Below are 15,043 nucleotides of genomic sequence, written 5' to 3'. Positions count from 1 at the left end.
TCCAAACTTCGCTCCATATTGTCAATTGCCCGCAGCCTTTGAAACTTGCTCATTTAGATCCAGAATCTGGGGTTCCAGATGAGCAATTTTCACACATCCCACACAGCTGTATTCCCCCCTCGAACGGCTGTTCAAGGAAAGCATACATGGCACAGGATGTACACTGTGTAGCAATGCCACTTATGGAGTCCATTGTTCTAATGGGGATTACAATAGAAATATGCACGAAAAGAAGAATTTACAGTCAAAGTAAGGCCCCTTCCACATTTGCGTTGCAGATCCGTGTGCATGAAAAAAAATGCAAGTCTGAAAAGACCCATTGATTACAATAGGGCCCCTTCCACACTAGCGAGTGTGATGCGATGAACTCGCATCACACTCGCAACGCAAGCTGCCGGGAACGCACGGCCCGAACGCTGCACCGCGGGAGTGAACTGACATGCTGAGTTCACTCCCGCGGTGCAGCGTTCGGGCCGTGCGTTCCCGGCAGCTTGCGTTGCGAGTGTGATGCGAGTTCATCGCATCACACTCGCTAGTGTGGAAGGGGCCTAGGTCAGAGTGCAATGCAAGTTCTGCGCGTCAAAAGCATGCGCAGAAAACGCGCGTGAAAAACGCAAGTGTGAAAGACGCCTAACACAAAATACAGCAGTTACCTGCTAAAGTCCATCAAACTTAAGTCCCTTTAAACTAAGGCCCCTTTCACACTTGCGTTGCAGATCACGTCAGAGTTTGATCAGGGTGCGATCAGAGTTTGGTCAGTGAAAAATGCACATTTTGCATCAGAGTGCAATCAGTTTTCAGTCAGAGTTTGTTCAGTGTCTCAGTTTTTCACGCACGTTTTTGATGCAATTTCAATGCGTTTTTCACGCGCAGAAAATGCGCGTGAAATGGACTCAGGACTCTATCTTTTCTATGGCAATTGATGCGTGAAAAACGCATTGCACTTGCATTGCACTTGCAAGTGTCTCAGAGTGCAATGCGTTTTTGATGCGTCTCCATAGACTTGTATGGTGCGTTTTTGACGCGCAGAACTTGCATTGCACTCTGTCCCATTGTTTCTAATGGGTCTTTCCTCATTTGCGTTGTTTTTCACGCACGTGCTTGTGTTTGCTTTGACGCGCGTCAAAATCGCAGCATGCTCTACTTTTGCATTTCACGCGCATTTTTCCCGCCCCATTCAAGTCTATGGAGACGCATCAAAAATGCATTGCACTCGCAAGCATTGCAAGTGCTATGCGAGTGCAATGCGTTTTAAATGGATGGGTTGCTAGGTGACATGAATAATTCCCCTGCTCGAGATCGAGCATTTAATTAAAAAAACACAGTGAAGAACAGTGAAGAATAGAATAAAAACAGTGAACACAGTGAACACAGGATCATTTAAGTGAAAAACACAGTAAAGAACACAGTGAAGAATAGATTACAGATGTTTGGCACATCTGCTTACTTGTCGGGAGATACGCGCGGAACGGTGCGAACAAAATAGCATGTGGAGAACAATGTATATGTGTGTAAAGAACACATTGCAGATGTTTCCATACATCTGCAATGTCTTCTTCACACATATATATTGTTCTTCACATGCTATTTTGTTCGCACCGCTCCGCGCGTATCTCCCGACAAGTAAGCAGATGTGCCGAACATCTGTAATCTATTCTTCACTGTGTTCTTAACTGTGTTTTTCACTTAAATGATCCTGTGTTCACTGTGTTCACTGTTTTTATTCTATTCTTCACTGTTCTTCACATCTGCTAACTTGTCGGGAGATAATATACGCGCGCAGAACAGTGAAGAAAAGATTGTAGATGTTTGCATACATCTGCTTACTTATCTGAAGACATTCTTTTTCAATTAAATAAAACATTTTATTCCCGAACCATGGTCCCTTTGAAAAAGTCCCATTGACTAAAAAAACGCGAAAAAACACGCGCGTGAAAAACGCTAATGACTCCAAGGAAAAATGGAACAAAAACGCAGCCAAAAACGTCAGTTTTTCACGCATTGCACCCTGACGTGAAATGCAACGCTAGTGTGGAAGGGGCCTAAGTCCCACTTAGGACACTGCACACACTTCGGATCAATGCACACTCGCCACCAAGCTCGTACACTCGCTTTTCTGATGCTTTTTTAAAGCTTATCTGCCACAAAAATCTGCTGAGCTCACTGCAACAAGATCTGGCTGCAAAAATCTTTAAGACCATTTCACATAACGTTCTCCATATGGCCTTTTGCCACATATTATTGAAAAAAAAAAAAAAATATATATATATATATATATATATATATATATATATATATTGTGAGACACTGAAGGGGTTAACTGTGGATGGGCGGTATGTTTCCCCTAGGTTTTGCTTCTATGCAAGGCCTTAGTGCTGAGGTGGGTTTGTCCAGCACCTTGGACACAGGTGATGGGAACAGCCTAATTAGCCTGGATAAAATGACTCAGCAGAGTTGAGTGTGTGGTCTCTCTGTGGAAGGAGGCTGAGAGGACACAGCTCTGACCTGTGTGTCTGGAGCAGCCACGTGATCTTTTTGTTTAGTGTGAGCTAGTGGACTAATTGTATAGTTAGCACCCTGACGGGTAGGTTTTCTTTTGTTTGTTCAAATACCTGTATGTAAAGGCTGGTTTTATTTTGCTGCAATAAACGCAGGCGAGACCTGTTTGGACTGTACCCTGGTGTCCCTGTCTTGAACTGCATCCTAGCACCCCGCTCCCACGGTCTCTACTGGGCCAAGTCCCCACATATGGTGCTTCGGATTGCGGGCAGTTCAAAAAGACATACACCCGAAAGGCTCGCTACATCCTGCAACATTGCATGGCCTGGGTGAAAGCAGCAGGCAAATTGCAGGATACAGCCAAGATGGAGGACTTTATTAAAGCCATGCTCCAGCAGCAGGAGGAGAGATCCCGCCAGCAGCAGGAGGAGGCCAGAGCTAATCGGCAGCAGCAGCAGGAAGAGTCCCTGGCTAATCGGCAGCTGCAGCAAGCCATGCTCCAGCAGCAGGAGGAGAGGTCCCGCCAGCAGCAAGCCATGTTTCAGCTGCAGGAGGAGAGGTCCCGCCAGCAGCAGGAAGAATCCCGAGCCATGTTCCAGCTGATGATGGAGAAGTTTTCTGGCATGATGGCAGCACCGCAAGCGACGACTACTGAGGGGTTCCGTACTGGTCTGCAAGGGTACCCGGTTGTCCAGCATTCCGCACGGGCTGCAGTACAAAAGGCTTTACAAAAAATGGCGACGACCGACGACGTGGAGGCGTATCTCACTGTGTTCGAACGAGTAGCTGAGCGAGAGGAGTTACCGGCTGAGCAGTGGGCAGATGTCCTGGCACCGTTCCTGACCGGCGAGTCGCAGAAGGCTTACTACGACCTGAGTGAAACGGAGGCCCGTGAGTACCCCCAGCTAAAGGCGGAGATTCTGGCTCGTCTTGGGGTCACCGTTCAGGTTCGCTCCAGCCGGGTCCACCAGTGGGCTTACTCAGAAAAATTACCCCCACGCTCCCAAATGCATGACCTGATCCATCTTGTCCGGAAGTGGCTGCAACCAGAGGACTGCACCCCCGCACAGATGGTAGAGAGAGTGGTCCTCGACAAATTCACCCGTTCTCTGCCCTCTCGGCTCCAGCGGTGGGTTAGACAGGCCGGTCCCACAAAAGCTGAGGATCTTGTGTCCCTTGTAGAGAGGTATCGGGCTACGGAGGACCTTCTACTTACCTCTCCGACACGAAGCAGTGCCAGTGACAGGGTCACCAAACCAGCTGGTAAGACTGCTACTGCGGAAAAGGGGAGACATGTCAGGTTGGGAGGGGGTTCATTGGGGGGCGTGGATACCCAGAAACCCAGTGAGGCTCGTGACAGAGGTCATGGCCGTATCCAGTGCTGGCGGTGCCATGAAATGGGCCATATTGCTGCCAACTGTCCACTGTCAGTGGAGCCAATGGACTGCAACCAGACCCGGCGAGTGTCACTGTTTGCCCGGCCAGTTCTGTCGGCAGAGTCAGTCACGGATGCAGAACCCCAAGTATGCATGGTCACAATCGGTGGTCACACAGTGGAAGCCTTGCTAGACTCAGGGAGTCTGGTCACCCTGGTGCGGGGAACTTTGGTTGATCCTGGACTGTACAGCGGGCGGAAAGTGGGAGTGTTGTGTATACATGGGGACACTCGCGAATATCCCACTGCTGTCATCAACCTACATACCCCTTGTGGTTCTGTTACCCATGAAGTGGGGGTGGTGGGGACCCTTTTTCATGAGGCTATTATCGGCAGAGACTTACCGGTGTTTTGGGACCTCTGGAGACGAAGACCCACCTCAGGTGCTGTTGCAGATAATGGACAACAGGTATGTCCGGCCTTGGCCCCTGAACCCTTTGAGGCCGATGTACCCACACCAGCAGTAGGGGTGACCCCATGTGATGAATTCTCTCCCCTAGAGGTCCTAGCTGGTGAGGTCGAGGGCCACGAGGAGGTGGCCGACATGCTGGACCTTGAGATTTCCCGTGACAATTTTGGGGCTGCACAGCTACAGGACCCTACCTTGGTTAAAGCACGGGAGAATGTCAAGGTGATAAATGGGGTACTCCAAATACCAGGGGCTGATAAAATATACCCCCGAATGGCGATTATTGGGGAACTGTTGTACAGGGTCGACCAGATACGGGGTGAGGAGGTTGAGCAACTTGTAGTACCCCAATCTCACCGTAGGCTGGTGCTAGAGTTGGCACACAAACATGTGCTGGGAGGGCACTTAGGGGCTGAGAAGACCCGAGAGAGGATCCTGCAGCGATTTTTCTGGCCCGGGGTATGGGAGGAGGTAAACCGGTATTGTAGCTCCTGCCCTGAGTGTCAACTTACTGCCCCGCTCTCCCACTTCAGGAGTCCTTTGGTCCCGCTACCGATCATAGAAGTGCCCTTTGAACGGATTGCAATGGATCTGGTTGGCCCCATAGTCAAATCCTCCAGGGGGCACCAATACATCCTAGTTATCCTGGACTACGCTACGCGGTACCCCGAGGCGGTTCCACTTAGGAACACCTCCTCCAAAAATATTGCTAGGGAGCTGTTCCAGGTGTTCTCACGCACAGGCCTCCCCAAGGAAATCTTGACTGACCAGGGTACCCCATTCATGTCTAGGGTAATGAAGGAGATGTGCAAGTTACTACAGGTAAAACATCTCCGCACCTCTGTGTATCATCCTCAGACAGATGGCCTGGTCGAGAGGTTTAATAAGACCTTGAAGGGGATGCTTAAGAGGGTGGTCAGCAAAGATGGGAAGGACTGGGATTGTTTGTTGCCCTATTTGATGTTTGCCATACGTGAAGTTCCCCAGTCCTCCACGGGTTTCTCACCCTTTGAGCTGTTATATGGCCGTTCTCCACGTGGTCTTTTGGATGTAGCCAAGGAGACCTGGGAGCAGGAGAGGACCCCCCACCGTAGTGTGATAGAACACGTCTCCCTTATGCAGGACCGCATAGCGGCGGTAATGCCCCTGGTAAAGGAGCACATGACAAGGGCACAAGAGGCCCAGTCTAGGGTCTACAATAGGTCAGCCAGACTCAGGACCTTTAACCCAGGCGACAGAGTGCTAGTTCTAGTGCCCACCGTGGAGAGCAAGTTCTTGGCCAAATGGCAAGGGCCATATGAGGTCATGGAGAGAGTGGGGAAGGTAACCTACAGGGTATCTCAGCCGGGGAGGAGGAAACCCGAACAGATATACCACGTGAACCTCCTAAAGCCATGGAGGGAAAGAGAGTCCCTGATGGCCATGGGAGTAGAGAAGGCGTCTGTCTCCAAGAAGGGGACACCGGAGGTAGGTGTACCCGTTGCCAAGGTGCCTGAAGTACGGATCTCGGAGTCCCTCTCCAGGGCCCAGATTCAGGAAGCGAAGGAGTTTGTGCTCCGAAATATGGATGTGTTCTCTAAGTTACCGGGACGTACTTCAGTCATCAAGCATGACATCATAACCGAACCCCACATCCGGGTACACCAAAAACCTTACCGGGTCCCTGAAGCGCGCCGGCTTGCCATATCCGAAGAAGTCAGGCAGATGTTAGACCTGGGGGTTATCGAGGAGTCTAAAAGTGACTGGTCGAGTCCTATTGTGTTGATTCCCAAACCGGATGGTTCCCTACGGTTCTGCAATGATTTTAGGAAGTTGAACGAGGTGTCCAAATTTGATTCCTATCCCATGCCCAGGGTTGACGAGTTGATAGAACGACTTGGACAGGCTAGGTTCTTCTCCACCCTTGACCTGACGAAAGGGTATTGGCAGGTACCCCTGACTGACAGGGCTAAAGAGAAGACCGCTTTTGTTACCCCTGATGGGCTTTTTCAGTACGTGGTACTCCCCTTTGGGCTACATGGGGCTCCCGCCACATTCCAGAGGTTAATGGATCTCGTGCTAAAACCTCACCGGAGTTATGCCTCGGCCTACTTAGATGATATTATAGTCTATAGTAACGACTGGGAGAGTCATCTAGCCAAAGTACAAGCAGTGGTAGACTCCCTGAGGGCAGCAGGGCTGACAGCGAACCCCCAAAAGTGTGCACTGGGTCTGGAAGAGGCCCGTTACCTGGGGTACCGTATTGGGCGAGGGGTCATCAAACCCCAAGTAAACAAAGTAGAGGTGATCCAGCAGTGGCCACGACCTTTGAGCAAGAAGCAAGTGAGGGCTTTTTTGGGCATAGTGGGCTATTATCGCCGATTTATCCCCGATTTTGCGACAATAGCGGCACCTCTGACTGACCTGACTAAGGGTAGCAGGGCGGTGATGGTAAAGTGGAGTGGAGTGAAGAGGCTGAGGGGGCGTTTCAGCGACTTAAGACGGTTTTGTGTGAGGGACCGATACTGATCACCCCTAACTTCACCAAGACCTTTATTGTGCAGACTGACGCTTCTGACGTGGGCTTGGGGGCTGTCCTGTCCCAAGTAGTGGAGGGTGAGGAACATCCTGTAACATTCCTGAGCCGCAAGCTCACACCTCCTGAAAAGAACTATAGCATAGTTGAGAGGGAGTGCTTGGCGATAAAATGGGCTCTGGAATCCCTGAGGTATTATTTGGTAGGGCGGCAGTTTACACTGGTGACCGATCACTCTCCCCTAACCTGGATGAGTCAGGCCAAGGAGAGGAACGCCAGGGTCACAAGGTGGTTCCTAATGCTCCAGAATTTTAAATTCACGGTGGAACATCGAGCAGGAAAATTGCATGGGAATGCCGATGCCCTATCCCGTACCCACTGTCTGATGGCCAAAAGTGTTCGTCCCCACAGGGTCAAACAGAGGGGGAGGGTATGTGAGACACTGAAGGGGTTAACTGTGGATGGGCGGTATGTTTCCCCTAGGTTTTGCTTCTATGCAAGGCCTTAGTGCTGAGGTGGGTTTGTCCAGCACCTTGGACACAGGTGATGGGAACAGCCCAATTAGCCTGGATAAAATGACTCAGCAGAGTTGAGTGTGTGGTCTCTCTGTGGAAGGAGGCTGAGAGGACACAGCTCTGACCTGTGTGTCTGGAGCAGCCACGTGATCTTTTTGTTTAGTGTGAGCTAGTGGACTAATTGTATAGTTAGCACCCTGACGGGTAGGTTTTCTTTTGTTTGTTCAAATACCTGTATGTAAAGGCTGGTTTTATTTTGCTGCAATAAACGCAGGCGAGACCTGTTTGGACTGTACCCTGGTGTCCCTGTCTTGAACTGCATCCTAGCACCCCGCTCCCACGGTCTCTACTGGGCCAAGTCCCCACAATATATATAGATAGATAGATAGCTAGATAGAGGAGGTTTGCCACTAGATATTCTTAGTTTTCCCACAACAGTAATTCTGGAACCAAATAAAGACTAAACTACACCTGGTAACTTTGACCTTATTTTAATTCTCAATTTAGATGTAAGATAATTATTATGCTGACTTTAATGCTATACTTCAGTTAGTATGGACAGTTGGAAAGTTACTTTAATGGAGTACTCCTAAAAAGTCCCATACAGAACCAATTTGGTTAAAACTAAACAAGATTGAATTTAACCAGATGTTTCTCCATTACAATATAGAGGCAATCAAGACATAGGAACTACCCCTATATGTGGTGAAACTGTCAGGCAGAAAACTTTTAATAATCCTATGTACAGAGGGGGCAAAAAAAATTTCCCTATGACTACAATTGTCTTTCTGTTAGTTTACAAACTGGCATTTATTATTGACTTTCCACCAGTTTTTTGGCAGATTTCTTTTTTTCCTTGCCGCACCATATTTATGAAGTGTTGGTGCCACAATTTTGCTTCTTTTCAGACACTCACAGCTTTCTTTTGGTTGCTGCTTGGGAATCTCAGCACAATTATGCAGTTTCACCTACATGAATGTGGAGTTAAACCCTTGCGCTAAAAATTAAGATTCCATACAAAATTACCACACAATTCATGCGCCACAATAATGGACCCTGCATCACTATTAATGAATGTCCCACACTGAGTTTCAATATGCTCCTGTAAAACTAAATTCTGAGGTGGTTCCAACAAGATAATGCTGTTTGAAAAAATACCAGGTCAGATTCTGAGAGAGGAATTTGTGAGGGTATGGTCCCCAAGTGCCAAAAATACTGGTCTACAATTGTAGCTTCCGACATAGTGTTGTCTCCAAGGATTCTATTTCCCCTTCCCTTTTCATCTTAGTTATAATACAAAGTTTATTTGCTGTACAGAACATGAACTCATCTTACAAGCAGTGTCCCTTAACTTATTAGGTATCAATGTACGTAATCGCATTGGTGCTATGATATTTTGTGCCATTATATGTGCTTTGATGATGCATGTTCAGCTCTGTTTACTTTTCAGTATCTGTGTTTTGAAACAAATAAAATATTCATTATATAAAAGCTTTTTGAGGTAAGATCATCAAAGGTGAACCCAAAAATTGATGTTTTATTAATCATTTCTTTGTTAAAGCAATATGCATAAATATATTAAACAATTGTTTTTAGATGTTCAAGGCTATTTGCTGCAAATGTAATGTAGATAAGATTCTGTAGGAACCTAGCTGCAGAAGAAAGGTAGGAAATAACAATTCATAGGCTATTACTTCAATAAGAAAAAGTAGCCATAGATGAAAAAAACATCAACACAATAGATAGGATAGATTACTCGACCCATTGATAGACTAAGTAAACATTCTCTGTCTTTTTTCCCTAAGAAGGTCTTCTAGTTCTGAAATGTAAAGACAACTTGCTAGTGTTTGATTCCACTTAGGATGAGCGGATGTATCTCTTTCTATTGAGGCAGTTGCATTTTGTCTGCATCAAGTTGAGAATAGAGAATTACATGGAAGGCATAGCAATCAATCCTTAACAGTTCGTTGAATACTAATAGATGGAAATGATGTTCACATCTGGTATCTTTTATTTTATCTTTTTTATACAGGCACAGCTTTCTCAAGCTTTGAGCGGAGTTTCTGATAAAGCAAAGGAAGCCAAAGAATTCTTGGTTCAGTTAAAGAACATACTGCAACAAATCCAGGTATTATCCTACTGTTCATCATACAACTGCATCTGTACAATGATTCCAAACACTATGTAGTCAGAATGAAGTCTGATTTCCTTCTGTTGATCTCCCTGTGTTGAGTCCCTGTAGGCCGGATTTACATGTACAATTTCTGTAGCTTTTTTGTTAAGTGGTAATGCTTTCCATAGGTTTAATTCTGTGTTTGTAAAAATCACAATGACGCATTACAGATTCAGAAGCATGTTCCCATTTTCTGACATTTATGGGATATTCCTAATTTCCTCCTCCTCCAGACTCCTCTGTCCTCCACCAGACTCATCTGTCCTTCTCCTCTAGGCTCCTTTGTCCTGCTCCAGGGCCCTCTGTCCTCCTCCTCCATGGTCTCTGTCCATCTCCCGACGCCTCTATCCATCTCCAGACGCCTCTGTCCTCCTCCTTCTCCTCCAGAGCCCTCTGTCCTCCTCCTGCTCCAGACCCCAATGCCGTGCTCTTCCAGGCCTCTCTGTCCTTATCTCCAGACGCCTCCGTCCTCCTCCAGACCCCACTGTCCTCCTCCTCCAGATCCCATCTCTTCTCCTGCTCCAGACCCCACTGTTGTCCTCTTCCAGACCCCTTTATTCTTCTCCTAAAGAGAATCTATTTTTAGTGTCATATATTGCTTTTTTAATAAAACATAATTGAGGAACTTTAACTGTGAAACATCAAGTTGGGGGTAATCATCTTTCAGCAGTTCTGCAATACTTTTACTACATAAAAGCTAAACATATTTTATAAGGGTTTTTTGTTCAGCTTTGTTAACATTTTACACATGATTGACTCCTTTTTAGGAAAATGGACTAGAGTACGAAGCATGCTTGGTTGCCCAATGTGATGCCCTAGTGGATGCATTAAATCGTCAAAAGGCAAAATTGCTCACCAAAGTCACAAAAGAACGAGAACATAAATTCAAGGTGAGGAGTGAGTTTTAAGCTCTGAACATGGGCAGGAAGCATTGTGTCACAATAGTAACATTGATTAGAATCATCATTTTGACAATACATTAGTTTTAACGGCTTATTTTTTTTACATGACACATGATGATTGTTTTATGGGTAAGGATTATTTATAAGATTAGCAATAAATTAACCAATTTAATATATTTGGTAAATGCTCATGCCTGTACAATCTACCAAAAAAAATCTCTTTTGGGATGTATTTTGGGAGGGTACCTGACACCTCCTCTATTCAGCTGCTGAAGGTTGAAGAGTTCTAAAGCCCCTTTCATTCAAGTATTTTTTACACGTGAGTGTATTCAATTGTTCACAGATCTACTGCAATAGAAAACATAGACCACATTCATCAGTCATTTTTTGCATTTGTATACAGGTTAAAAGCTGAAAGACTGAACAAAGCAGCTTGCTTGAAATGTAGTGGCCTAGACATGACACTGCAACTCACTTAAGCTGCAGTAACCTGGTTTGGTTCCTACACAGAGAATAGAGCTGTGCTACCAGCTATGTTTGGTGTTAGTTCCAATATCAAATGCAAGTGTTGGACCTCAAAGATCTGATAATGATAACATATCCCAAGGTAAATCATCAAACATGATTTATAACCCATAAAACCCGTAAACTTTGTACATATTTGACTATTCTGTAAATTTTGGGCATTTTAAAACAGCAAAACAAATCATTTTATGAATAACACAAACAGGAACAAAAGTTTGACCAATATTATTTTTTTCATATAATAGATGTAAATACCTAGATATCTTATATCACAATTAAATATTTATTTGAAATGATGAATTTATAAACAAGCAGTAACAATAAGAAAGAATCTGATTAAAGAAATGATGAACATGTTACTGAAGAGATTCCAAATCCAAATAGTAGACGTTAATGTCTATTAACTTAGACCACAGCAGTCAACTCATTTTGACAACAACAGATAATGGTTTTTGTAAGGTTTCTATTCTACAATTTATAGTCGGCAGGTGGTAAAGTAGACTGTAGACTGCAGTAAGAGACAGAGATGATTTCCAATATTCTTACATTATCTACAGGACAAATCTGGCTGCCTAGAGGAGAGTTATTGACAACAGAACAGTAGATAGTACTAAGCCAATTTGTGATTTAATCCAGTGCATTTCTGGACTGTTGATATTCAATTGGCCAGATACATTTTACTTGTTTTATTAATCATAACCTTGTTAGAGATTGGATATAAGACAATGGTCAAAAGTTTATATATTTTCTATTATGCTTTCATACAAAGATGTTTTTAAAAGTTACATATAATTTTCAGCACCCATCATTCAGCACAGTGTTCACAAAATGTTTTGAAGAAATCCAAATTGCAGGTCATATCTGTTGCTGATAAATATAGATACCTGAACCAAAGGTAGGACCAAAGTGTTGAAATTATATTGGTCTACTACTGAACATTATGACCCCAAACCAGTACATTTATCCACTATACACTATCCAGGTAAAAAAAGCAAAGGTTAAATACATCTTTGGGTGGGAAATCAACAAAGGATGGCAGTCAAGCCAAAACACTTTTTAAAACTGTAGAGTAAGCCTACCAATAGGGAATACATAAAAATCCAGATATAAAATAAGAAATTAATAAAGAAATATCTTAAAATAAATACTTAGGAACACATAATCGGTATAAAAAATAGTTAAACATCATCTATACATAGAAATACTAACAAATTGATACACATGCTTTATAATATGTAAAATGTTAAGGCATGAAATGTCTTTGAATGTTAAAGGGAACCTACCACCACAAATCTACCTATAAAGGTAGATTGGGTGGTAGGTGGATCAATGGGACGTGAGGATAGCCCTTTTAAAGAGCAGGCCCGCGCCTGTTTCAGAGTTGTGACCGCGCAGGCGCGGGCCTGCTCTTCTGCGCATGCGCGTAGCTGCGCGCCGAAGATGGGTGAGTAGGAGGGGTAAAGTGGCTACCGGGGCGTGGAGTAGCCGCCTCGTGTTATCTCATATGCGGCTACTCCACGCCCCAGTAGCCGCATAAGTAAATTTGAATAAATATCAAATTAAAGTTATCAAAAAAGTGCAGGGACGTGAGGATTAGCCCTTAAAAGGGCTATCCTCACGTTCCATTGATCCACCTACCACCCAATCTACCTTTATAGGTAGATTTGTGTTGGTAGGTGCCCTTTAAGGTGTGAAATTTCTTTAATAAAGCAAGATTGATACTACTCTAAAATAACTCTTTTATTACTGTTCAATGGTTGCATCTTCTGTATTGTTAGCTTTGTGCCTGATAAAAGTCCAGTAAAAATTCATTTTTATACTCTATAAAAATAAAGTGTTTTGAAATTCTCCACATAAACTCTTGCAATGCTCAGAAAAACATTTAAACATTAAAAAGTGAATTTGCTAATAACTGTCATAAAAAGCAGATTAGTCTTTTCTGTAGCATAGTGGTAAACATGTCTTAGCTTAAACAATCAAAGAACCTAAGATACATGTGAGGTCAGAAACCATGAATTGTTCACTCCATGGCAGGCAGATGACAAAGAAACAACATGTTTCCTTAAGGCTGTATTTACACAAACGTATGGGGGACATATACAACCGCAAGTTTGCTGCCGTACATACATCTCCTATAGACGTCAATGAGCGCACGGAGTAATACAGTGCCACGTGTGTGGCACCATACCACTCCGTACACTGGGAAAAGATAGGACATATCCTATCCCTGTGTGCATGGCCGTATGCGGCCTAAGACAGCATCTTGAAACTCTATAGCCTCCTTAGAAAGATGCCATAATCTTTACCAAAGGGGATTATCTAAAATGTACAACTTTATTTCAGGTTGTCTGGGACCAGATAAATCACTGTACTTTGAAACTTCGCCAGTCTACAGGTCTAATGGAATATTGCCTTGAAGTAATCAAAGAAAATGATCCCTCTGGCTTTTTACAGGTACACAAATGAAAAACATTACATAAAAATGAGTATGTACATAATGTTGCAAGCATTATAACAACGGATAGATCATTGTTAGGTGGCTACTATTTTATGCACAAGTAGTAACTTGTAATCTCTTCTTCATTGTTCTTCATTTTTTTGGTAACTTTTCATAGATATGTTTATAAAGTTATAAAAAATGTATTAAGCCATTAAGTATTTCAAAGTAATTAGAAGAAAATTAGGGCAAATTTTGTATTAGGGTAAAATTAATTTATCAATAAAATATCCATTAGGAGTAAATTAATGAAATGCTCCCCACAATTTTGTACAGTTTCTACCATAGTACAGAAAGGAAGGATTGTCGTTGGGATCTTATAAGGCAGATAGTTCTGAAATTGTTTTCAAGCGCCATAATGCATCTTAAGGCTTTGTACAAAAATGCTAATATTGGGGGAGATTTATCATCTCACAGTGGTTGGCAAGGTACTGCAATTATTTAAGGGCTTTTTGGAAAGTAGACCCATTCTCCAAATGACTTCAGTTATAAAAATCCAGTAAACATTTATCAAATTCCGTTTTTTTTGCGACTTTTGCACCTCCAAAAAGGTAGGCTAAAGTTAAATTACCACATTAGTTCTAAGTCATTGTTTATGGATAAATTCTGAAGTGCAGTTTAATCCTCCCACAACTAACTCTCCAAAGTTATTGGTGGTAATTGTGAAAACAAAGCCTCTTAAAGGATATCTACCATTTACTGATGGTAGACTGCCCTTATGTAACCAGGGGAACAACCTGTTTTTCACTCTCTCAGAGATTAAACAAATTACTTTATAACCATATGCTAATGAATCAGAGGTGTCACTGAAAGACGTCACCGAAGTGCCTTCTGGCTCCACCAAGTAGTAATTTATGCACGCCTGACTATCTGCAAGTCTCCTACATGCACGAGAACACTTGCGCAGCCATCTGGATAACAGTGCGGCTGCGTAAGGAAAGTGTTCTCATGCAGTGTCAGACTTGCAGACAACCAGGTGATATCATTGGCTGTCCACAGCACAGGCGGGGAGGAGAGGGGTGAATATTGATTGTGGGGGTGTGGATAAATTACAACTCAGCGGAGCCAGAAGGCGCTACGGTGATGGCAGTCAGAGCTCCTCTGTCTTATAAGCAGATTTTTATGAAGTTATTTTTGCAGAATTATGGCCGTCCCTGAAAGAGTGAAAAACAGGTCCTTCACCTGGACGAGGTAACGAGTGTCTAGGCGAGGGTAGTCTACCATCAGTAAATGTGATGATAGATGTCCTTTAAAATCTTGTAAAAATGTTATATTTTTTGCTTCGTTAGCTTTTGTTTTGAGGTTTTCTGAGATATGTGACATTCTTGAAAAAAATACAAAGGGATATATTTTTTTTAAATGCTCATCTCCTAAAATTCCAGATCTGGATTTTAAACAGGCCCCAAAGATGTAAGTTGTAGTACAATTCACTTTTGGTGAAGAGTGATTTCCTTTAGTCACTTTAAACATTGTTTAGTTTAGTAAAGTGTGCATTTTTACCCTTGGTAACAGAAAAACAAAAGGATCAAACATGTTAAAATGAATCATTTTGGTCTTCCTTTTCCCTGACACA

General features: G+C 43.7%; 1 protein-coding gene across 2 annotated transcripts in view; it reads left to right on the top strand.

The window, feature by feature from the left end:
- Positions 1 to 15,043, top strand: part of TRIM67 (tripartite motif containing 67) — a 77,011-nt gene that overhangs the window by 14,380 nt on the left and 47,588 nt on the right. For both annotated transcript variants that reach the window (XM_072141024.1, XM_072141023.1), the window contains exons 2-4: positions 9,406 to 9,501; positions 10,314 to 10,436; positions 13,317 to 13,427. In XM_072141024.1, coding sequence (XP_071997125.1) covers positions 9,406 to 9,501; positions 10,314 to 10,436; positions 13,317 to 13,427 — 330 coding nt within the window. The remainder of the gene's footprint in view (positions 1 to 9,405; positions 9,502 to 10,313; positions 10,437 to 13,316; positions 13,428 to 15,043) is intronic.

Source organism: Engystomops pustulosus, chromosome 3 (assembly GCF_040894005.1).
Source record: "Engystomops pustulosus chromosome 3, aEngPut4.maternal, whole genome shotgun sequence".
Lineage (NCBI taxonomy): Eukaryota > Metazoa > Chordata > Amphibia > Anura > Leptodactylidae > Engystomops > Engystomops pustulosus.
The sequence above is the reverse complement of the archived record's forward strand: the minus strand, read 5'-3'. Positions and strand labels throughout refer to the sequence as shown.